The 24,476-nt window shown below is 45.7% G+C and overlaps 1 protein-coding gene across 2 annotated transcripts in view; it reads right to left on the reverse strand.

Moving 5' to 3' along the window:
• Rgs3 (regulator of G protein signaling 3) overlaps positions 1-24,476 on the reverse strand; it is a 117,451-nt gene that overhangs the window by 92,580 nt on the left and 395 nt on the right. For both annotated transcript variants that reach the window (XM_015492167.2, XM_015492168.2), the window contains exons 2-5: positions 9,213-9,263; positions 5,829-5,887; positions 4,765-4,859; positions 3,754-3,822 (exon numbers count right to left, since the gene is read on the reverse strand). In XM_015492167.2, coding sequence (XP_015347653.1) covers positions 3,754-3,822; positions 4,765-4,859; positions 5,829-5,887; positions 9,213-9,263 — 274 coding nt within the window. The remainder of the gene's footprint in view (positions 1-3,753; positions 3,823-4,764; positions 4,860-5,828; positions 5,888-9,212; positions 9,264-24,476) is intronic.

The following is a 24,476-nucleotide window of genomic DNA, read 5'->3' on the forward strand; positions in this document are numbered from 1 at the left end:
CACCCCCGCCTCACTTTCTCTTCCAAAAAACATGACCTGCGACCTGTATTACTGGCTCCTTCACGTGCAGCTCCGCCCCTTGCTGTGTTCTCCATGGAGGGAGAACCCCGTGGGAGACGTGGTCCGGTCCTTGCCTCCACCCGGTGGGTGAGCAGAACACCCATCTGCCTCTCTGACACTCCTGTGCCTTCGTAACTGTCTCTGCATTTCCCTACCCCTTCAAAGACACAGTTCTGACCCTTGGCCTTGAACAAGGCCCCTCCCTGCCAGAATGTCACTCACCTCCTGTCTCCACGGTCATGGCTGCACACCTCCATGTGGCTCTGGTGAAACCTCTCTCTCCCTTGTACTCCAGGAACAAAGGTTTCCCTCCTCGACCTCTGCAAAGCTGACCCACCTTCCCCTCTAGTACACTCTGCCTTCGCTGGGGACACCACCAGCCACCCAAGAGCTAGCTTTGACTTTTGCTGCACTCACTGGCAAATAACCACTAAGTACTATTAACTGAATCTCTCAAATATGTCCTGCTTCTATTTCCTTCCTCTCATCTCTGTCGCCTTGACCTACCAAAGATGTAACCAAACCACAGATCTAGAATGTGCATCTGTCATTCCCTGGCTTGACACCCTTGGGTATCTCCCAAGGGCCAAAGGTTCCGGCTGCATGCACTTGTTTAAAAGAAGATTCCTAGGCCCTAACCATGAAGATCCAGATTTAGTCCATCTGATGTGGCCCCTGGGAACCTGTGTTCCTCCCAAGCATCCCAGATGATACTGATGCACATCCAGGATTGAGAACCACTGACCATTAGGAGAAAACCCACTCTGCACAGAACCCATAGGAGCATCTGGTTCAGCTACACTACCCCTTCATCTCATCTCCAGCCAGGGCTGACTTTGCATTTAACTCTCCAGCAACACCAGTGAGTCTGCAGGTACCCCTCACTCTGCTCCTGCCCTCTCTGTGCTTCTGATTCTCTCTTCTGTCTTTTTGCTTGCATACCCATGAGGCAATATGGTGCTAAGTTTAAGGAATCAGGTCCATCAGTAGGCTGAGGCAAGAGGATTGAAGGTTCAAAGCCAGCCTCCACAATTTAATGAGGCTATAAGCAACCTACTGAGACCCTGTCTCAAAAATATATTTTTAAAAAGGGCTGTGGATGCAGCTTAGTAGTTAAGCACCTTGGGTTCAATTTTAATCCCTGATACAAAAAAAAAAAAATACTCTGGTCCAGCTGCCTTGATTCCCATCCTAGCTCTACTTCACTGTATGGGTGACCTTGAGTAAGTTACTAGCCTTTCATAGCTTCAGTTGCCTCTTCTGAAAATTTAGGAGAAAACTATGTCTTCAGAGTTTTTATAATAATTAAATGAGATAATGTACTGCCAACCCCTAACTCAAGGTTGGCACCCAGCAAATGGTTGCTCTTGTTATTAATGTGATGTCCCCTTCCTCATCCACACCATTAAGTCTATCACTGATCCTCTAGTGAGCAGGACAGTCTCTGATAGATCCCATGAGTTCTCAGTGCCTAGAATGTTGGTGCCAGAAAATAGCAGCTGAATGGATAGATGAATGGATGGACAGATGGGTGGGTGGATGGATGGATGGATGGATGGATGACTGAGTGGATGGATGAATGGATATATGGACAGATAGATGGGTGGGTGGATGGATGACTGAGTGGGTGGATGGATGGTTGGATGGATGGATGACTGAGTGGATGGATGAGTGAATGGATAGATGGATGGATGAATGGATAGATGGGTGGATGATTGGACAGATGGATGGATAGATGATGGATGAATGGATGGATAGATAGATGGGTGGGTGGATGGATGGATGGACAGATGGGTAGATGGATGGATGGGCAGATGGATGACTGAGTGGATGGATGGGTGGTGGATGGATAATGGATGGATGGATGGATAGATGGGTGGGTGGGTGGATGGATAGATGGATGGGTGAATGGATGACTGAGTGGATGGATGGATGGTTGGATAGATGGATGACTGATTGGATAGTTGAATGAATGGATAGATGGATGGATGGATGGATGGATGGATATGGATAGATAGATAGGTGGATGGATAGATGGATAGATGGATGGATGGATAGATAGATGGGTGGTGGATAGATGGATGGATGGATGGATGGATAGATGGGTGGGTGGATGGATGACTGAGTGGATGGAAAAATGAATAGATGGATGGATGGATGGATAGACGGATGGATGGATGGACAGATAGATGAGTGGTGGATGGATGGATGGATGAATAGATATGTGGGTGGATGGATGACTGAGTGGATGGATGGATGGATGGATATAGATGGATAGATGGGTGGATGGATTACTGAGTGGATGGATAGATAGATGGGTGGTAGATAGATGGATAGATGGATGGATAGATGGGTGGGTGGATTGATGACTGAGTGGATGCATGGATGAATGGAGAGATGGATGGAGAGGACTCTAGCACCATGAGTACCACTCTATGAGGAAAAGCAGATACTCTATTAAAGCAAAAGTTCTTCATTTTGAAAGTTAAATAGGGCCCAACTCTAAAAAGTATACTCACCAAAAAAATTTAGTAAATTATATACTAAAAAGCATTTAGGGGCTAGGATATACAGGTCAATGGTAGCATGCTTGCCTAGCATGGGCAAGGCCCTGAGTTCAATCCCCAGCACCACAAAAAAAATAAATAAATAAGCTTCAACTCAAAAATATTTTCCAGGTCTAAGCTGGTGAGTTGAGCTGGTTTTCATCCACCTAGGCCCCTTCCCAGTCACATTTGGTTCTGATTGCTTAATAAATGTTAGCGACCACCTCATCTCCCAGACTCCTCCTGCCGTACCTGCTGCTCACAGTGAACTGCTCTCACTCGTCTTCCAGAACAGCCCATTCTCACGCTCCCCTGCCCAGCACTCCTCTCTGCTCTATATTGCCTGCCACTACTAAAGACTGCACATGGCCTCCTGTGTCCTGGGCTACCTGCAAGATCAGCCTGTTTGGATTCTCCTACAGGATACTTCTGCACCTGGCTGAGCTGGCCGCCCTGCAACCTGAGCCCTCTCTACACATTTCCACCTCCCTGCCTTTCCTCAGGCTGTGCCCTGCCTGGAATATGCTCTCTGACCTTCTCTCCTCGTTTCATTTATAGTCTCTGTTCAAGTTCAAAATCCTACTTTCCCCAGGAAGCCCCCTTTATCATCAGCCCACAGTGAGCTCTCCCTCTTCCCACACTGCCTGTCCTCGTTACCCATCTCATTCCTCATGCATGTGGACAATATTTATTCAACATCGTCATGCTAGGCACTAGGTACAGTGTGCTGAGTAAGAGCAAAATAGGCCTATTTTTCATGGTGCATGGAGTCCTGTGGAACTGGACATGTATATGTTGTCACCGTAATGAATCTCCATGCGGCACCCCTTGCCCCCACCTGAACACTGGGCACCTTGACAGCAGAATCCACGTGTGGGTTGATTGGCACCCCTGGAGGCCAACGCTGTGCCTGGTTGATACCAAGCATTTGGCAAATCCTCATGATAACAGGATTCTCAGCCTCACTTGGAGTGATGGTGACTCAGCAGGTGGCAGCCTCTGCAATGTAGCACTGTCCCTACTACTCATCTGGCAGGCACTAATGGAGCCCCTGCTGCATGCTGGCCTCCTGGCTGCCACCCACAGCCCAGAGCAGGGTCTCCGTCCAGCTCAGAGCATGGTCTCCGACCAGCTCAGCAGTTCTCACCTGGTCTTACTGGCCCTGTTCCACACGGTAACCAGAAGACGCTTGTGGTCATCCTCTTCAGGGACAGGACTGTGAAGCAAAGCAGACCATTAGAGAGCTAGGAAAGCCAGACCCACCAAGCCGGTCATAATTGCAAAAATCTGAAAAGAACCTCAACAGCTGGTTAAATAAACTCTAGCGTGGGAGATGAGTAGTTACACGGACAGAAGAGTTTATATTACATTGTTAAGGACAAAAAGCACATCATTATGAAACAATTCCATTTCATAAACACACGCACACGTCCACGCCCACACCAATGAAGGCCCTGATGAGGGATACAGAAAGGCCTATCTGTCTGAGTTGTTGAACCATGGGTGTTTTCTATTTTCTTCTCAGCTCCTCTGTTTACCAATTTTCTAGAATATGCAAAATCACCTCTTGAGGTGGAGGGGAGAAACCAAAATATTATTTTTAATTTTCACTCATAAGAAAAGACCAAATGTCTGTGACCTTCCCATTGACCTCAGAGTGCAGAGGTGGGGAAAAGAAATAACAACAGCAGTTCCCAGTCTGCCAGGTGATGCCACACATCGCACTGACAGCTCCTAGATCCCCCGAGGCGGGTGCTATTAGTAGCCCCACTCCACAAATGAGGAAGCTGAGGCTCAGGGAGGTTAACAAGTTTAAATAAAAAAAAGGGGAACAGGGAAGCGAAATGTCCCTCAGCTTGGAAAATTCCTTCTACTGCAAGAGAAATCTTGGCCCAAGGCACGGTGGGAAATTGCCTACTCTTCAGGGGCAGCCAGGCCCAGGCTGGGCATTTTAGTTCTGAGAACCAGCCAAGTGATACCTTATCACTGTGGACCTCAGGGCCAGGGATGCAAGGACACAAGGGAATGAGAAAACAAAGACATCCTTTAAGTCACTGTTTTTCTGCTTAGATCCAGTTCTAGATTTGGCAAACAGAGCTGTTTCCAAATAAACATTCCTTCCCCCTCCTCTTGAGGGCCCATTTGCCCAGACTCTTACAAGAAAAAGTGTTCATGGAAAGCAGGGTTTCTGCAGTCTGGAATGGTCTGCGTCTTCTGAAAGCGCATTCGATTGTTTTCAGGGATCAAGGAAACCTTGAGTTGAAGAAAAGCAAGTGTTAGGTCACATCGTCACCTAAGTCCAGCAGCCAACTCTGTGCATTTCTGTGCTAAAGGCTTCCCAGTGTCCTTCAAACCAGCCTCTGCAGAGGATCGAGTGGGGTCCCCAGTTAGATGCTGGAGAGGAACAAGGAGCATGGAGCAGGAGGTGTTGGGAGTCAGATCCCAGGACAGGGCCTCTTGGTGGTGGTACCAAGAAGGCGGCCCAGCCAGAGATGGGGTAAAAAGGCACCTGCTCTGTTCTTCCTCCAAGCTGGGAGATTCCCCCAAAATCCAAAGTTCTCCTCTCTTCTAGGCTCCTGACAGCTGTTGAACAGCCCTTCACAAAAGGCTCCGCTCCTTCTCCTGCAAGGCCAGGCACTCTCCCCAGTGTGCTCTCCCCTGCAGACCCCCAGCCATGCTCTGGATCAGGCCCTCATCCAGGCCCTTGAGCAGGGGAGGACTTCAGGAAGAATGCAGAGGGTAGCACAAGGGACTACACCTGTACCCATTGCCACACTAAGGGAAGCTCCTGGCCTCATCTCCCACTAGAAGCCTTCACCAAGAGGACCCAACTCAGCAGGCTCTTCCAGGCCTCAGAGACACTCCCTCCGCTCCCCTGCCCAATCCTGACTGCCCTGCTTCTAGCTTTGGAGGGTAGGGAGTAAAAATATTTTTTACAAGAGGTCTTGGATTTCAGCCACTGATGTGCTCACTGTGCCCATCTACATGGATGACCAGGATCACAGTTAAGATTCTAGCTCCTGCCCAAAGCTCCAGGGACCAAGGTGGCAAAAGGAAAGGGTCTATCCTAGCACAGAGCCTAAGCAATGCCCACTGACCCAACGAGTGAGGTGGTAGCTACACTCAAATGGCCTGAGCCTGTGGATATGCTGGGACCTTGGGACTCCACCCAGTGGAGTCCCTCAATACCCCCAACAATACCACCCCTCCAGTCTCACGTACCTTCACATAGGGATCACAGACGCCGGGCTCTTTGCTAATCAGGCCTTTCCCTTCTATGACTAAAAGAAAATTGAAATGTTGGGGTGGGGGGGAACACAGCTCTCTCTCTCTCTCTCTCTCTCTCTCTCTCTCTCTCTCTCACACACACACACACACACACACACACACACTAGCTCAAAGATCTGTAAAGAAATACAGGGCATACCTGTGAGTAGTGGGCATGGCCCTCACTCCCAGGCCCTTCATCTGTACAACAACATTGGATATAAACCCAAGCGAAGTTCCCAAGGACCAGAAGAGGGGTGTTCTAGTCCATGCCACCGTCCCCCACATTCTAGCAGCACCCTCATCACGACACCACAGGGTGTGTTCACTTCCCTGAATCTTACAGCTGGAAGGGAACCTAAAATATATACAGTCCAACCCCTCCTGAAGGGGGCAAATGAGGCTGCAAAGGGGACCAAAGAAGTAAGGAGCTTGCCAGAAATCTCAGAGCCCTGGGGATGTAGAACCCCATGTCCTTGGACTCCCAGTCCAGTGCTCCTTCTGCCTTCTGGGGTGGCAGGGCCAAGCTGGCCCTGCCTGATGAGCTGCACTGTGTGGTGGGCAGAGCGGTCCCCAAGCTTGGGTTCCAGAGGCAGACAGATGCCAGCTTGGCTCCCAGCTGGGCCACGTATTGAGCACACATGCTAGAGCATCACCTTGTCTTCTCTCTGAGACGGACTTTGCCATTTTTCCATGGGTTAGAGCTGACAATATGCACTTCACACAATGATCGTACCCGTTAAATGAGATAATGTATCTACAGTGCTTAGAAGAGTGCCTGGTAAATAAGCCACTGCTCCACAAATGTTTCTGATAGAGAATAAATAAAGGCCAAGGGACAGGCGTGGGCTGGGTGCCGGTCTGGTCATGAGGGCAAGAGTGACCTGTCGGCCCGAGGAGCCTGAGCCTCCTTTCTGTTTTCTTTTGAGTTTGGTTTTGAGGGAGCCCTGGAGTTGGCCTGGACAGAGCCCCTGGTAGTCTGGGGCAGGAGGCCTGGGAAGCCAAATGAAAGGGACGAAGGGCTGAGGCTGGGGCGAAGCCAAGACAAACTGTGCAGGACAAATGGGGTGGTGGAGGCCAAGACGCATTCTGCAAAAGCTGTTTGCACAGCTGGAGCCAGGCTCTGTCGGGCAGAGAACACCCCTCTTCTGGTCCTTGGGAACTTCACCTTGGGCCCCCTCAGCCACAACCAGGGAACCCCGGCGCCCCCGGGTCTGTTGGGCCCTGCATCCTAGTTACTGTTTCTGTGTCACCCCTCCCTGGAGGGCGTGGCTCCCGAGGGCAGGACCCAGGCCTGAGGGCCTCCTGGGTCACCAGTGGTGGTGAGGCAGGCCTGGCCCCTGCCCTCGCTGCACTCCACGCTGCTGGAGAGACCAGACACAGGGTGGCTCTGTGCAGCCAGGCTGCGATGGGGACACAAGGAGGGAACAATAAACTCAGCCCAGGCAGATGGGGGGGTGTGACTCTCAGAGGGAGAAAAAATAACAACATGAGCCGCCTTCCTGCCTGAATCTTGGTGATGGGGAAGGGAAGGCAGACATGTTTCTTGCAAAAGCAGAGGGAGGGAGGGAGAGATTTTTCAAAGGGTGTTTGACAAAGAGGGAAGGATTTTCCAAACACAAAGAACAGTAGGTGCAAAGGCACAGAGGCATGGTCAAGCGGGGTGTATACAGCAGGGTCCAAAGAACTACAAAGGACAGGGGGTGGAGGCAGCCCTGACAGCAAGAGCCAGGGTGGCTGGGGAGAAAAGCAGTAGGGTCCAGGCAGTGGGGACCATGACAGAAGCTTGTGACTGTTTACATGTTGAGTAAAGAACAAATGGATAAATGAGCATGTAAACTATAAGACCCTCCGTGCTGTGGGCCAGCCATACTAGATGGATCTTCAAACGCAGCAGCCCTCTCTGGCCCCAGGACCTTTGCAATTGCTGCCCCCTGCTCCCTTCTGCTTGGGGCGGGCCTGCTCCTCCTCCAGAGTGCAGTGTGATTATTACCACCTGTGCCATTCTCCCTGGCATCCCATCAGCACCACCAAGACAGGAGTAAGTGCTTCTCAGTGTCCCCAACCCCTACCCAAGCCAATGCTCAGCCACTATTTTTGGAATTCATGGCATTCTTTTTTATTTAACCAACACTTATGTAGGGTTTACTATATGCTGGGCTCTGTTCTAAGCAATATACTAGTCTTAACTCACTTCATTCTTATAACAAGCCACGTGACGAATTCTATTACTACTACCATTCAACGGAGAAGAAAACTGAGCTTGCTCAACGTCACCAGCCAGGAAAGAATCAGAGCTGGGGTTCAGATTCTGGAGGTCTAGTATGGTTTGGATGTGAAGTGTTCCCCAAAAGCCCTGTGTGAGACAATGCAAAAGGTTCAGAGAAGACGGGCGCAGTGGCTCATGCCTGGCTCGGGAGACTGAGACAGGAGGATCATGAGTTCAAAGCCACCATCAGCAATGGCAAGGTACTAAGGAACTCAATGAGACCCTGTCTCCAAATAAAATACAAAATAGGGCTGGGGATGTGGCTTAGCGATTGGGTGCCCCAGTACAAAAAAAAAAAAAGAGGTTCAGAGAAGAAACGACTGGGTTACAAGAACTTTAACCCAATCAGTGAATTAATCACCTGATGGGATTCATTGAATGGTAATGAAGGGAGGTGGGGTGTGGCTGGAGGAGGGGGGTGTTGGGGGCGTGGCCTTGGGGTCTATATTTTGTATCAGGCAGTGGAGTCTCTCTGCTTCCTCATCACCCCTGAGCTGCTTCCCTCTGCCACACTCTTCCTCCATGATGTCTGCCTCACCTCACCTGAGGAATGGAGCCTGCTGTCTGTGCACTGAGACCTCTGAAACCGTGAGCGCCTCAATAAACCACTCCTCCTTCACAATTGTTCTGATCAGTTCCTTTTGTCACAGAAGCAAAAAAGCTGACCAGAACAAGGCCTGACAACCAGACTGTGATCTGAACATGACCCTGCACAGCCATCAGTGGCTGGAGAAATGAATGAATGAAGGAGAAAAAGAGAGAGAAGCTGAAAGGGTGGGAGAAAGGACCAGCTCCGTGGGTGGAAGGACAGCACCAGGGTCCCAGGGACAGCTCCAGGCTCCACAGGCAAAGGCCCGCTGTGTGGACTCCTGACCCAGCAGGCCAGCTCCTGGCTGGCTCTGCAGAAAGAGCCCCGAGTGAATGACCACTTTTGTCGATGGGCACACAGCAGGACACAAAGATGAGACAAGAAGCTGTGGCCCATGGCAACGCCACCCCCCAACCCTGGCCCCAGGCAGGAGGGGAGTGGCCCCCCTTTGTTACGTGAGCCCGCGCACAGCCATACTCACTGTGGAGCAGCAGGACCCGGTCCTTGGTGTCAATCGACAGCTTCAGCTGACCTAAGGAAACCAGAGAAACAGCCCGCCTCAGCTCCTCCAGTGAGCGCCATGGTGACGGGTGCTCCTCTGTTCATACCAGGCCATTCAGAGAGGCCCACCATCTCTGGCTGGGAGGGCCCTCAGAAGCCACCTGCTCGGCCTCTCTTCTACAGTGCCTCCAGCGTGGTTCCCCCGCCCCGCTGGTGCCACTGGGGCAATGGGGAGCCACTGTCACTGTGGATAAAGGTGTAGGACCGACAGCAGGCTCTCTCTCATCCCGTTGGAGGGCCCACGAGGATGATTTCTGGCAATACCAGCTGGAATTTAAATGTGCACATCCTTCTACCCAGCCGTCTTCAGTCCAAGTTACCAACAGAGACAAATCCCACACAGGGGACACAAAAGCTGGCACCACAGCACTGCTTAAAGTACGGAGGGAGAAACCAGAAACACCGGACTTCCCACCTGCAGCTCTACTATGCAGTACCATGGACCGGCCCCATATGGCCTGGCAGGGGGGACCGTTGAGAAGTATTTTAACTTCTCAATAAACAAATGGCAGAACATATGTACCCCCTGTCCCTTTCCGTGAGGGTATATGCACTGAAAGGGGACCAGATTAACACAGTGATCACCTCGAGGGAAGAGGCTGGGAACCGGAGGGTCAAGAAGAATTCCAATCTAGGACTGTTATTGTTGTTTTACAATATTAATATATCCATAATCTATAATTTAAAATAAAAAGGGAGCTGGACACGATGGTACATGCCTGTAATCCCAGAGGCTCGGGAGGATCTCAAGTTCAAAATCAGCCTCAGCAAAAGCGAGGCACTAAGCAACTCAGTGAGCCCCTGTCTCTAATACAAAATAGGGCTGGGGATGGGGCTCAGTGGTCGAGTGCCCCTGAGTTCAATCCCCAGTACCCCATCCCCCCAAAAAATCAATAAAATAGGGGCTGGGGTTGTGGCTCAGCGGTAGAGTGCTTGCATAGCACGCGCGAGGCCCTGGGTTTGATCCTCAGCAGCACATAAAAATAAATAAACAAAATAAAGGTATTGTGTCAACTACAACTAAAAAATAAATATTAAAAAAACATTAATAAAATAGACTTCTGGCAAAAGTCAGCAAAGAAAGCTATAATTAAGTTTAGGAAAGAGGAATATAACTAAGATATAAAGGTTCAGTGGTTGAGTGCCCCTGAGTTCAATCCCCAGTACCCCCCCAAAAAAAATAAAAATAAAAAAGTAAAAAGAGAAGACAAAGAAAGAAAGAAAGAGGAGAGGAAGAAAGAAAAGAGGGAAGGAAGCTGGGAAGGGAAACTGTGAAGACAAGAAGCACCAGATGGACAGCCAGGGAGGAGTGGGGACCAGTGAGGGTTTTTTCCTCCTTGATTTTCCTGTTTTTAATTAAGAGAGGAACGTCAAAATAAAACTCCTCTTCCTCACGACGTATTAAAGTCCCCTCTTCAGGCTGGGGTGGAGCTCAGCACGCGTGAGGCCCTCGGCTCCATCCCCAGCACTGAAAATAAAAGTCCCCCTCAGTCCAGCCCACTCTTCCTGGAACCTCAGAAGATCCAGAATTCTGTGCACCCAGGGGACACGTGCTGGGGAGGTGAGGAGTCAGGCCTGCTCTGTCTGGAACAACCATTCTCAGCTGTCACCTCCAGCAATGGGGAGCTCTCTTCCCTTTCTCTTAAGCAGCTGGGTATTCGATGCTCCATCTATTGAGCCAAGAGGGGCCTCTCAGTATCTTTCGCTCACAGGATCTGGTTCTGCCAGCTCTGCATTGTCCCCTGTAGACCTGATGTCCAAAATGCATCCACCATTCCTCATGACACTATGAGACCTTCCCTTGTCCCCCCAGTTGTCATCTCCGGACATGCCCCAGGAAACTGGGCTGGGGGCTGGGCTTGTGCTTCATTGCTGGCTGGAGGAAGGGCAGGCAGGGTTGGGAGAACTAAAGAAGGGACTCTGCATGTCTCATAACTGCAGGAGCCCCTAACCACGGTGACTGGCAATTCCTCGGAACTCTCACTGCAGGTGTTTGCTCCAGCCAGAAGCAGTTCGGACTTCAGCTAACTCGGGTCCTGCCCTTCGCCCATCCGAATCCTTGCTGCTCTCCTGCCCAGGACACAGGTCTCACAAGCCCAGGAGGCCTATTCCAGTTCCAAGCCTGATGACTCTCCTGTCATTTAGGACCATGGTGTCCATGGCTGGGAGTGGAGCTAATGATAGTGGTCCCTGCACCCCTGAGCTGGGATCAGATAATGCTGGGAGTGAGCCCTTAGATGACAGGTTCCATGGGAATCCACTGTATTATTATCTCAAGGTCTGAGAATTACCACTTTGGGGGTTCACAGAGCTGAGAACCCTCCTATAAAAACTGTGCCCAATCCAGTATGGAGCAAGAAAGAAAAGCTTGGAAACAGACAAGGCCAGCAGCACATGGCAGATCTCACCAACTCACAGCAGCTATGATTAACATGAGACATGTTTTCCAGAAACTTCTACCAAGGCAAAGCCAACTCTGGCCCAAATGTGTTTGAATTTCCAAAGCCCTGGGAAGAGCTGTGCTATCCGACCCCTATCACCCAAGAGTGGCCCTTCCCAGAAATCAAGATTGAGAAGTCTCCTAGCACAAATGTCTTGGTCACTAATTCTAGTTGGCAAACATGAGCCCCTGCATGAAGGAGGGCAGATCCAAACGTTCAGGAGCCTGTCCTCAGGGAGCTCCCAGCCCCGTGGCTCAGACAGAGATGCAGACAAGGCCAAGGCTAGCACTAGAGTAGAGGATGGCCTGAGGCCAAGATTGACTCAGAAACCATGAGTCTGCAAGCTCCCTGCAGCTCCCCTGGCAGGCTCGGCCAAGCAGGGCTCCTCAGGGAGGGCCAGGGCGCCCCCTGTTAGAGCAGTGACCAAATCCAGCAGGCCAGGCTCCAGGCTCCCTGGTTTCTTCCCTCTGGGCTCACAGATGAGGGTAAAATGAGACCCTCCCTTGTGCTGTGCCTGCCCCCTCTGTCCTCCCCATCAAATGTGCAAGTCAAGGCTCCTGAAATCATCTTGACCAACTCTTCATTTGGTACCCAGAGCAGTCATGCCCAGAGTCCAGAGCCAGGACTGGAGGCCAGAGGTCGGCCCTGACCCCAGCACTGCTTCCTGTGTTGACAGTCTTCTAGAACAATTATCATTCTCAAATGAACATCAGCCCCATTGCATCTGCCAACTCAACCCTTAGGTTCAGGAGGAGAGAGAGCCGCAGACCCTCAACAGGGAGCCTCAGTTTTTCTCAAGAAGTCAAGAGGAAGCCAGGAAGGGGGAAGCCTCTGAGAAGTGTCTCCAATTTAGAAAAATAAGCCATCAGCAGGAGGAGGACTCTTCAGCTGGATAGGCACAAACTGATCAAATGCTTCACAAGTCCCCCATCCCTGGTCTTTCCAATAGTCCTGTTTCCTCCTACACTTGGGAGGGCTGTGGAGGGTGGGGGTGACCTATGAGAGTTCCCAGGAATGTTCAGGCTGAGGGCCTGAAGTCATCCTCATGAGGCGTGTATAGGGGCCCTGGAGGGAGCATGTTCCCATTTCCCATGGGCTGCAGTTGGGCACCACCTCTGGCTGCAGAGGCTGGTGGTGACAGATACCCAGGGTGGCTGCCACCGTGCTACCAGGAAGCAGTGACCTGGAGACAAAGTGAGAAGAAACAGGCCTTCCTAGGCCAGAGAAAATGCTGAATAAGAGTGAGTTTCAGAAAGCTTGGAGAGGGCAGTGAGCCCAAATTCTGCTGGGCACAGGATTGGGGGTACAGACTCACTGAGCACCAGGCCAAGGGTATGATGGGAGTCAGCTACAGAAATTAAATGGGCAGATCCCCAGCAGAGGACGACCACCGGGAGATGAAATCCGACTCTCAAGACAGTCAGGAAGAGATGTTCCCAGAAAACAAAGACATGGGCTGCAGCCCTTGCTACACTCAGAGTTCAAAGGCATGTATCCCCAAGGAAGCCCCTGCCAACCTAGGATGTGCACAGAATTCATCCACCAGAGACCTGCCTGGTAGCATGAAGCAGCAGCCATCCCCAAACCCAATTCACCCCAAAAGCAGGGTGGTCACACTTGAAAAGCCACAGGAAGGAGGATACCAGGACAAATGTACCAAGGAGATCTGGTCTGCGCAGCCCAGCCAGCCGCTAATATCCATAAATTCACCCTCCATTTATGAGTCTGCCCTCAAGCCTACAAGCAAGACGAGGGAGTGTTTTTCCTTCCAGAAAGGGTGCTCTGGCCAGCAGAAATCTTCTAGTCTACTCAGCATTACCTAATAAATTAACATTCAGATCTGTGGAATTAGATTCCTGTGGATCATTTGCAAAGGATTCTAGGTCCTTCCTGGGCAAGCCAGTAAATTAAACTTTGTGAATCTACCCCAGTCAGCATCTGGGGTTGGCTGGGCCATCACATCGCCAAAGCCAGCAGTCTGTGGGGCCCTGACTCAAGCATCTTACTGGCCTCCTGCGATCCCACACTAGTGGTCAGGGCCACGGTAAACCCCTGGGCTGGGCACACGCATGCGGAGAAGGAAGGCAACCTTCTTTGGATGTTTACTGGGTATTCAACATTCTACTACATGCTTTTTGTTTATTTTATTCCTCCAGCAACTCCATGAAATAGTTCCTGTTTTTAATCCTCATTTACAGGAAGGGAAACTGAAGGCTAAGAGTTAAACAAGCCACCCAGGTCACACAGCCAGTTAAGTGGCAGAACTGGGGCTGGACGCTAGGCAGTCCGGTCTAGGGAACCCACTTTTAGCCACTCTATCCCTGTGGGGGGCTCAAAATTGGTCTGCAACATCACTGATGCTCCTCCCTCCTGTTTTGAGATGGACTTAGTGGCTTGTTTCTAACAAAGAGAATGTGGTTGAGGTGATAATGGGTGATCCCCAAGAATAGAATGTAATACGCATTATGGGCTCCTTTTTAAAAAAAAACAGCTATATTGATTTAAATTCACCAATTGAAAGCATGTAATTCATTGTTATTTAATATATTCCTAGGATTATGCAACCAATCATCACTCTAATTTTAGAACATTTTTATCTTCCCCTAAAGAAACCTCATGCTGTACATTCATGTTCAAAACATGAGAAAAACTAGGGCGAGTAGGAACATACCTCAACACTGTAAAAGCTATATATGCTAAATCCAAAGCCATCGTCATTTTAAATGGAGAAAAATTGAAAGCATTCCTGTAAAAACTGGAACAAGACAGGGATGTCCTCTTTCACCACTTCTATTCAACAGAGTCCTGGAAACTCTAGCCAGAGGAATTAGAAGAAAGAAATTAAAAGGATACAAATAGGAAAAGAAGAACTCAATCTATCCCTATTTGAGACAAGGATTCTATATTTAGAAGACCCAAAAATCTCCACTAGAAAAATTCTAAAACTCATAAATGAATTCAGCAAAGTTGCAGAACATAAAATTAACACCAATAAATCAATTGCATTCCTATACATCAGTGATAAATCAAGTGAAAGAGATATTAGGAAAGCTATGCCATTCACAATCACCTTAAAAATAAAATATTAGGGAATCAATCTAACAAAAGAGGTGAAAAGCCTCTACAATGAAAACTGCAGAACTCTAAAGAAAGAAATTGAAGAAGACCTCAGAGGATGGAAAGATCTCCCATGTTCTTGAACAGGCAGAATTAATATTGTCAAAATAGCCTTACTACCAAAAGCACTACATAGATTTAATGCAATACCTATTAAGGTTCTGACAACATTCTTCATAGAAATAGAAAAATCTGTCATAAAATTCATTTGGAAAAATAAGAAGCCCAGAATAGCCAAAGCTATCCTCAGGGAGACAAGTGAAGCAGGAGGCATCACAACACCAGACCTTAAATTATACTACAGAGCTATAGTAACAAAAAGGGCATGGTATTAGCACCAAAGCAGACATGAAGACCAATGGTACAGAACAGAAGACACAGAGACAAATCCACATAGATACTGTTATCTCATACTAAACAAAGGTGCCAAAAACTTACATTGGAAAAAAGAGAGCCTCTTCAACAAATGATGCTGGGAAAAAATGGAAATCCATATGTAACAAAATGAAATTAGACCCCTATCTCTCACTCTGCACAACTCAAAGTGGATCAAGGACATGGGCATTAGACCAGAGACCCTGCACCTACTAGAAGAAAAAGTAGGCCCAACTCTCCATCATGTCAACTTAGAAACTTTATTCCTCTACAGGACTCCTAAAGTGCAAGAAGTAAAAACAAGGATCAATAAATGGGACGGTGTCAAACTAAAAAGCTTCTTCACAGCAAAAAACAATCAAGGATGTGAAGAGAGCCTACAGAATGGGAGAAAATCTTTGCACCTACTCCTCAGATAAATTTCCAGAACATATAAAAAACTAAAAAACTTAACATCAAAAAAACAAATAACCCAATCAATAAAATGGGCTAAGAAACTGAACAGACACCTCACAGAAAAAAAATACAATCAGTCAACAAACATAGGGAAAAAATGTTCAACATCACTAGCAATTAGAGAAATGTAAATTAAAACTACTCTTAAGATTCTATCTCACTCCAGTCAGAATGGCAATTATCAAGAATACAAGTAATAATAAATGTTGGTGAAGATGTGGGGAAAAGGTACACTCATACATTCTTGTTGGGACTGCAAATTGGTACAACCACTATGGAAAGCAGTATGGAGATTCCTCAGAAAACTTGGAATGGAACCACCATTTAACCCAGTTACCCCACTCCTCAGCATATACACAAAGGACTTACCATAGTGACACAGGCAAACCAATGTTTTACCAGCTCAATTCACAGTAGCTGAACTATGGAAACAACTTAGATGCCCTTCAATAGATGGATAAAGAAAATGTGGTACATATAGACAATGGAATATTACTCAACCAGAAAGAAAAATGAAATTATAGCATCTGCCAGTAAATGGATGAAACTGGAGGCTATCATGCTAAGTGAAATAAGCCAATCCCAAAAAACCCATGGCCAAATGTTCTCTCTGATATGAGGGTGCTGACTCACAATAGGTGGGGCGGTGGGGTGGGGGAGGTTTCACCAGATTGGACAGGTTGGAATGGGGGAAGGGAGGGAGGAAGGGAATGGGAAAACAGTAGAATGAATCAGACATAACTCTCCTAGGTTCATATGTGAATATACACCATTGTAACTCCACAACATGTACAACCACAAGAATGGAAGTTAGACTCCATGTGTGTATGATATGTCAAAAGACATCCTACTGTCATTTTTAGCTAAAAAGAACAAATGAAAACATTTAAAAAGAAAAAATAAATCCCATGCTCATTAGCAGCCACTCCCAATTCCCCTCTCCCCCACAGTCCCTGTCAACTGCTGATCTACTTTCTGTCTCTATGGATTTGCCTATTCTGGACATTTCACATAAAGGGGATCCTAAAACGTGTGGTCTTTTGTGACTGGCTTCTTTTCACAGAGCATAATATTCTCAGGGTTCGCCTACATTGTAGCAGACACCAACACTTCATTCCTTTTTGTGGCCAAACAAGATTCCATTGTGTGGATGTGCCCCAATTTGTTCACCTGCTGATGGATGTTTAGACTCTTTCTACTTTTAAGGACATGATGAATAATGCTGTTGTGAGCCTCTGTGCACAACAAATATATGGGCACACTTTGGAAACACAAATATAACATATACTCATTTGTGGGCACATGTTTTCACTCCTCTTAGATACATAAGCAGGAGTAGAATTGTTGAGACACATGTGACTCTATATTTAACTTTTTGAAGAACTGCCAGACTCTTTTCCAGTGGGAGCACTATTTTTACATTCCTGTCAGCAATGTTACAAGGTGTCCAACTTCTCTTCATCCTCTCCAACACTTGTTATTGTCCCTTTTCATTATGGCCATTCTAGCAATGGGATATTTCATGGTGGTTTTGATTGGCATATCACCGATAACTAGTGACATTGAGCAAAAGCTTTTTCATGTGCTATTCACCCTGGAATATTTCTTCTATGGGAAAAATGCCCATCCAAACCCTTTGTTCATTATTAAATTGGGCTATTTGTCTTTTTATGGGGATTCTTTCTTGCTTTCACCTCTGTATCACCAGCTCAGAAGGAAGCCAGCCGCCATGTCATGAGGAAACTCAAGCAGCCCTATGAAGGGGCCCATGCCCATGTGATGAGAAACAGAAGTCTTCTAACAACAGGTAGCAAGAAACTGAGTCCTCCTGCTAAGAAACTTATGAATAAGACTTAGAAAGACACCCCCCAATCCCAGTAAAGCCTAGTTAGACTATCGCAGCCCCAGTTAACTTGACTGCAACCCCCATGAGAAACCCTGAGCCAAAACCACCCCTCTAGATATGAAGAAAAAGAAACACTTTTACACTGTTGGTGGGACTGTAAATTAGTACAATCACTATGGAGTTTCTTCAAAAGACCAGGCATGGGGGCTAGGCTTGTGACTCAGTGGTAGAGTGCCTGCCTAGCATGCATGAGGCACTGGTTTCAATACTCAACACCATATAAAAATAAAAAACAAGTAAAATAAAACTATTGTGTCCATCTACAACTAAAAACAAAAATATTAAAAGAAAAAAGACTAGGCAGGGAACCACCACCATATGCCCTAGCTATACCACTCCTTGGTATTTATCCTAAAGAAGTCAAGCCGGGGGACCGGGGTTGTTGCTCAGTGATAGAGCACTTGCCTAGCACGTGGGAGGCACTGGGTTCAATCCCCAGCATCACATAAAAATAAACAAAAAAAATAGAGATATTTTTGTTAAAAAAAGACTCATCTCACATTAAATTAAAAAAAAAAAGAAGTCAAGTCAGCATACCATAGGGATACATGCATACCCATGTTTACAGCAGCACAGTTCACAAAAGTCAACCTATGGGACCACCTAGGTATCCATCCATGGATGAAGGGATAAAGAAAGCATAGTATATATACATAATGGAATTTAATTCAGCCCTTAAAAAAATGTGAGATTATGCTATTTGCAGAAAAAATGGATGGAATTAAATAACATTATGTTAAATGAAATAAACCAAATTCAGAAGGTCAAGGGACATATGTTTTCTCTCATATGTGGAAGCTAGAGAGGAAAAAGGCAAAGAAAGGGGGAGGTGTCTCATGCAAATCAAAAAAAGATCAGTGGAGGAAAGCGGGTATGCCTGAGGCGGGCATGAGGCAGGGAGGGAGGGGAGAAGTGCTGGGGAGTGATATTGGCCAAATTATGTTGTTACATGATGTGCATGTATGGGTGTGTAACAACAAATCCCATCATTATATACAGCTACAATGTACCAACAAAAAAATGCAAAAAGAGGAAAAATAAATAAATAAAATATTTTAACTCATAAAAAAAAAAAAGGAGGAGGAGGCTTTGGTTAGCAGGGGGAGGATCTTGAAGATCTGTGAACTGGAAAAGATTTAGAAGATTGTGAGCAGAGCTTGGTGGGCAATTCTGGCGTGAGCTGAGAAGACCAGAATGCTGATAGGCTTGTGGTTCACAGTCATCTATCATTCTGTATTCACATGTGAGCCATATACATGAGAAATAATACTCCTTTTGGTTCATGTAAATATATGACCCTTATCACCATGATAAAGAAAAAATAAAGAAATAAAACACCCTGTAAGCTACTCCCAATCTCCTGACTCACAGAAACAGTAAGATAATAAATGGTCACTTAAGCCAATAAATATTGGGATAAATTAAGTCACATAAATTATAAGGCAATTTTTCAATTTTAAAAATTGTGAAGACAAAATACAGTTTTCAGATACACCAGTACATTCTGACTAAGGAACAAAGACCTCCCGGTTTGGGGGTCTTTGATTTTCTCAGTAAAGAATGATGACAGATTGAAGCCATGCCCGTTGCAACTGAACTGCAAAACGTGGAATTGTCCCGTGTAAATCGAGAACAGCCCCATGCATTCACGAAATGCATCACCCGCGGAGCAAATGGCTTCCTTTCATATGAACTTATATACAATGCTATTATGTGTACAAAATTCATGTTATTCTACCTTCCGTGATTTTCCTTTGGATTTTATTATTATAATATTTTTAAATTACATACATAAAGTCATATAATTTTAAGTCTAAAATTGTCAATTGTATATTTACAGACTACTCATCATCCCTCTCTATTTCATATTACAACTTTTTCTCCATAATTAAATATGTATTATTTTATAATGATGAGCATCTGTTATGTGCTTGCTGATGGCTTGAAGCCACACAAGGGAATCCATAATTTATTTTCATTATCTTTCACATTAATGTTATTTTTTCTAAAATTATCAAATAAGGTTTTCCAGAGGAGGAAGTTTAATACAAAAAAAAAAGAGAGAGAGAGAGAGAGAGAGAGAAGAAGCAGGGAACTATGAACAAGTGTGGGTTTTGTGCGGATGCTGGTGCAAGTCGGCTGTCACTGGGCTGTGAAAACCAATGCGTGTGAAGTGCCTAGCACAGAGGGCACAGCCACTAGAAATGTATGGTGGAACTTCCATGTCTGGGGTGGCAGAGCCACTGAGGAAAACTGGAAAAATGTACAAAATGTTAAAAGCATCTTCTTAGAGCCATAACCAGATAGAGAGGAAGAGCTGAACGCCTGGGGGATGGAGGGCTGCGGAAGGACGCCTAGTGTCTCCCTGAGCTAATTCCTCCTGAGATAGCTCCAGACTCCAGGGGGACAGCTGAAGGGCCAAGCAGAGTTCTCGGCCACCTCTCAGGTCCTGAGGAAAGAGGGCTCAGAGAACGGGGCATCCCGAGAAGTCAAGTTCTTCTGAACCCCTACCATTTGGGACCCTAAAGGGTTACTCTTTAGGAACAGGGTAAATTATAACCACACACAGCTCCTCAAGGGACCATAGCTCAACCTCAAATAATCTCCGTCCCTAACATTTAATTAAGATCATCCTACTACTCAGGAGGCTAAGGTGGGAGGATCACTTGAGCCCAGGAGTTCAAGACCAGCCCCAGCAACATTGTCAGACGAGAGGGAGGGGGAAGAGAAGGGGGAGGAGAGGAGGAGGAGGAGGGGGAAGAGGAGGAGGAAATGATCATCGCAGAATGCCAGCTAGTGACCCCACAAAGTGACAAGCAAATAAAGATCTTTTTGAAGGAAGACATCATCTCAGGTCTTCAAGAAGAAAGATGCCACCTCCACACCTGCTCCTTGGTTTAGACACAGAGGAGGGGAGTGAGCGAAAGATTAGAAAAGACATGCCAGGCAAATGTTATGCCCGGGTAGCTACGTTAATATCAGGAAAAGTAGATTTTATCTAGAAATAAGGAGAAATCTTCATAGCAAAAGAAGATTTCATAATAAAAGCCTCAATTCACCAGAAAGATAATCATTCTAAATTTGCGTGTTCTTAATATAGCTTCAAAATATGCAAAGGAAAAACTCACAACTCCAATGGGAAGTAGACAAGTTTACAATTATAGTGGGAATTTTTAACACACCTCACTTGGTAACTGAGAGAACAAACTGGAAAAAAAATCAACAAGGATACAAAATATTAGAGCAATGTAATTAGCAAGTTTGACCTAAACTTGACATTTGCAAAGAACACTGCATACAACTGCTGCAAAATTCTAGGTGAAAACACCTAGAAAAACTGGCTATCTGCTGGGCCATCGAGCAAACCTCAATGAATTTCAAAAAACTGCTGGATACAGAGAATGTTTTCTGATCAAAATATAAAATAAACAACAAAAACATTGCTAGAAAAAAAATTTGAAAATTAAGAAATAGACTTCTAGATTATCCATGGATTGGAGGAGAAATAACAATGGAAACTAGAAAATATTTTGAACTGAATCATAATTTATATATCAGACATGAGCTTCTAGATATTGGTAATATTCAATTTTGACTCTGGTGAAAGAAAGGTACGTGCATTATGATAAGTCACTGAACTGCCCCAGTGGTGAGGGGGCACTTTTCTATATGTTTGTAATACTTCATAATAGAAAAGATTTAAAAGGAGCATCCATAGAATTAAAAAAAAAAAAAAAAAAAAAAAAGAACAGAGAGCTATTGAGCCATCAGAAGCTGTGAGGAATCTCTGAAAGCTCCCAAGCAGATGGATTCCAAGAGAGGAAAAGCAGGAAACTCTGAAGACTCCAACCAACACGGGATGAGCTCCTGAGAATGGACGGTTTCCCGAGCCAAGCCTGGGAGGGCTGAACACAGGGATCATGGAGCAGCCAGCAGGGACACACCGAAGGGCTGACCTCACACTGCCTGACACAGGCCACAGCTGGGACAGAAGAAGATGAATTCTTTATCTCCATGGCCTCTGGTGAGGGGCAGGAAAAGGGTAGAACAGGGCCCCAGTGAACATGGAAAAGGAAAACAAAGGGCCAGTGAGCCCACGCTGTGCCTTAGCCCACTCTGCCTTCAACACAGCGTCTTCCTTCTGATGAACCCGACACCCCAGGCCCACGCTAGAGCCTGCACTTAGAGCTCCTCCCCACAGCTCCCATCTTGCAGGCTCACCTGGGGGTGGCATTTCTAAAGAGAAGTGGGTTGTCTTCCACCTACATCCCTCAGAACACGTCCAGCCTGCCCATCGTCTCCTGGCCCACACACCCTGCAGAAAGGGCAACCTGTTCTCCACTTGATCACTCACCACTTCCAGGATACAGAGACCTTAAGGAGAGTGACAATTTGGTTCAGAGACTGCAGACAGGTTAATAAATTGGCTCATCAGGCAAGCTGATACACTGGAATCCCTTCAATAAGACACTCTATAAATATCCACATTTTTTGTGAATTTGATTTTTATTTTCTATATAAAATATTCTACCCAAAATTCAGATGGAAACTCAAGGGACCCAGGACAGTCCAAATAATCTTGAAAAAAGAAGAACGAAATTGAAGGATTTATACATCTAATTTCAAAACATAACTACAAAGCAATAGTAAGACAGTGTGGTACTGGCATAATAATTGATAAACAGATCAATGGAATAGAACTGACAGTCCAGAAATAATCCCAAGATCAATTGCTTTTTAAAAATATTTTTTTAGTTGTAGATGGACACGATACCTTTATTTTGTTTATTTATTTTTTTAATGCCCGTGCCTCACACTTCACTTGCAAGGCAAGTGTTCTGCTACTGAGCCACAATCCCATCCTTCAATTGCTTTTTAATAAAGGTACCAAGATCATCCAGAGGGGGTATAAAAATATTATCAATAAATGATACTGGGACAACTGGATAGCCACATACAAAACAATAAAATTGGACCCTGAGCTCATATCATATACAAACATTAACTAAATGTGGATTAAAACATAAATGTAAGAGTCAAAACTATGATACTCTTAGAAGACAGCAGAGTAAATCTTGTGACCTTTCACCTAGCAAAAGATTCAGATTATAACACCAAAAGTACCAACAACAAAAGAAAACTTAAATTGGACTTCTACAAAATTAAAAACACTTGGTCTTCAAAAAAAACAATATAAAGAAAGTGAAAAAATCTACAGATTGAAATAAAATATTTGCAGATCATATATCTGATAAGGGGTTACATCTAGAATATAGGAAAAAACTCTTCTAACTCATTAATAGAAAAAAATAGCCCAATTTAAAAATGAGCAAAGGAATCTGAAGAATATTTCTATGAAGAATATATGCAAATATCAATAAGCATATTAAAAAGGCTCAACATCACTGGTGTTTAGGAAAATGCAAATGCAAACCATAATAAAATACCACTTTACAATTCACTGGGATGGCTGAAACTAAAAAGTCAGATAATAAGAAGTGTCAGTGAGGATGTGAAAAAAGCAAAACCTGCATACATTGCTGATGGTGTAAATTGGTGCAGACAGTGTGGAAAAGTTTGACAGTTCCTCAGCTAGATAAACACAGAGTTAACATATGATCCAAGAATTCTACTCATAGGTATAAGAGAGAAAAAAGAACATCTGTCCACACAAAAACTTGTACATAAATGTTTGTGGCAGCATTATTCATAATAGCCAAAAAGTGAAGGCAACTTAAATATTCAACAACAGATGGATGGATAAACAGGATGTGGTATGTCCATACAACAGAATATTATTCAGCCATAAAAATGAATGAAATGATACATGCTACAACATAATTAAACCTTGAAAACATCATAAGTGAAAGAAGTCAGTCCCAGATAAACATGTATTATATGATTCCTTTTATATAAAATGTTCAAAATAGGCAAATCTACAGAGACAGAAAGTAGATTAGTTATCGCCTAGACTTGAGATGAGGCAATGAAAATGTTATAAAATTAACTGTGGTAATGTTTGTGCAATTTCCATTGAATTGTACATTTTAAATAAATGAATTGTATGTATGTGAATTATATCTCAACAAAATTTTTACCAAAAAAATGTTAATGAATATCCTAATCAAAACAAAAGAGATAATCCTGGGGAAAATATTATGTATACTTCTAATGTCTTCTTCAAAGTACACCAATTATTACAATGAAGAAAAAATTTCCCTCTAGAGTAGTCAGGTCCTAGACTCAGCTTGCATAACCCTCCCCTGAAGTGAACACCCCCACAGAAGTGAACATTTCCAGAAGGTTCAAGTTCAGGTACAAGTCTTGGCTCATGAGAGATCTTCCTCTCTCTGGGCCCAAGCCTTCACAGAGGAAAAAAAAAACCCCTCTGCACAGGGAGTTGCAAGCCCAGGGAAGAAACAAGGGCTGTACTGTAGAGAAGGGCTGTTATCTTTACTATGGATACTTGGAAGGTCAGGTTTGTCCAGGCCTTTGTGACAGCCGCTGCCCAGCTGGTATTTGGAAGAACTCCATCTGCAAACTTAGCAGCTTGGGAGTGGAGGCCTACTGCCCCTTTCTCCACTTTAAGTTGAAGGGCAGCCCTGGGAGTCTCCCAAGGTCTGTCTTGGAGGAGAGAATTCTCCCACCTCGGCTGCAAGATACCCAAGGAAGAAGTCAGATTACAGCCTCCAGGGTGCGCCACAGGAGGCAAGGCTACCTGGACTGACCCTGCACCTGTTGAGTCTCTGAGTCAAAGGAAAGTGGGTGAATGAGATATCCAGAAACTGAACCTTGATTGCACTGGAGCTGCCTGCTAATGGGAAACTCTGTGGTGACAAGCCGGGTCTCTGAAAGATTAACTGGAGCGTGATTATTCCAGCCAAGTGAG

This window comes from Marmota marmota, unplaced genomic scaffold, assembly GCF_001458135.2.
Source record: "Marmota marmota marmota unplaced genomic scaffold, marMar, whole genome shotgun sequence".
Classification (NCBI taxonomy): domain Eukaryota; kingdom Metazoa; phylum Chordata; class Mammalia; order Rodentia; family Sciuridae; genus Marmota; species Marmota marmota.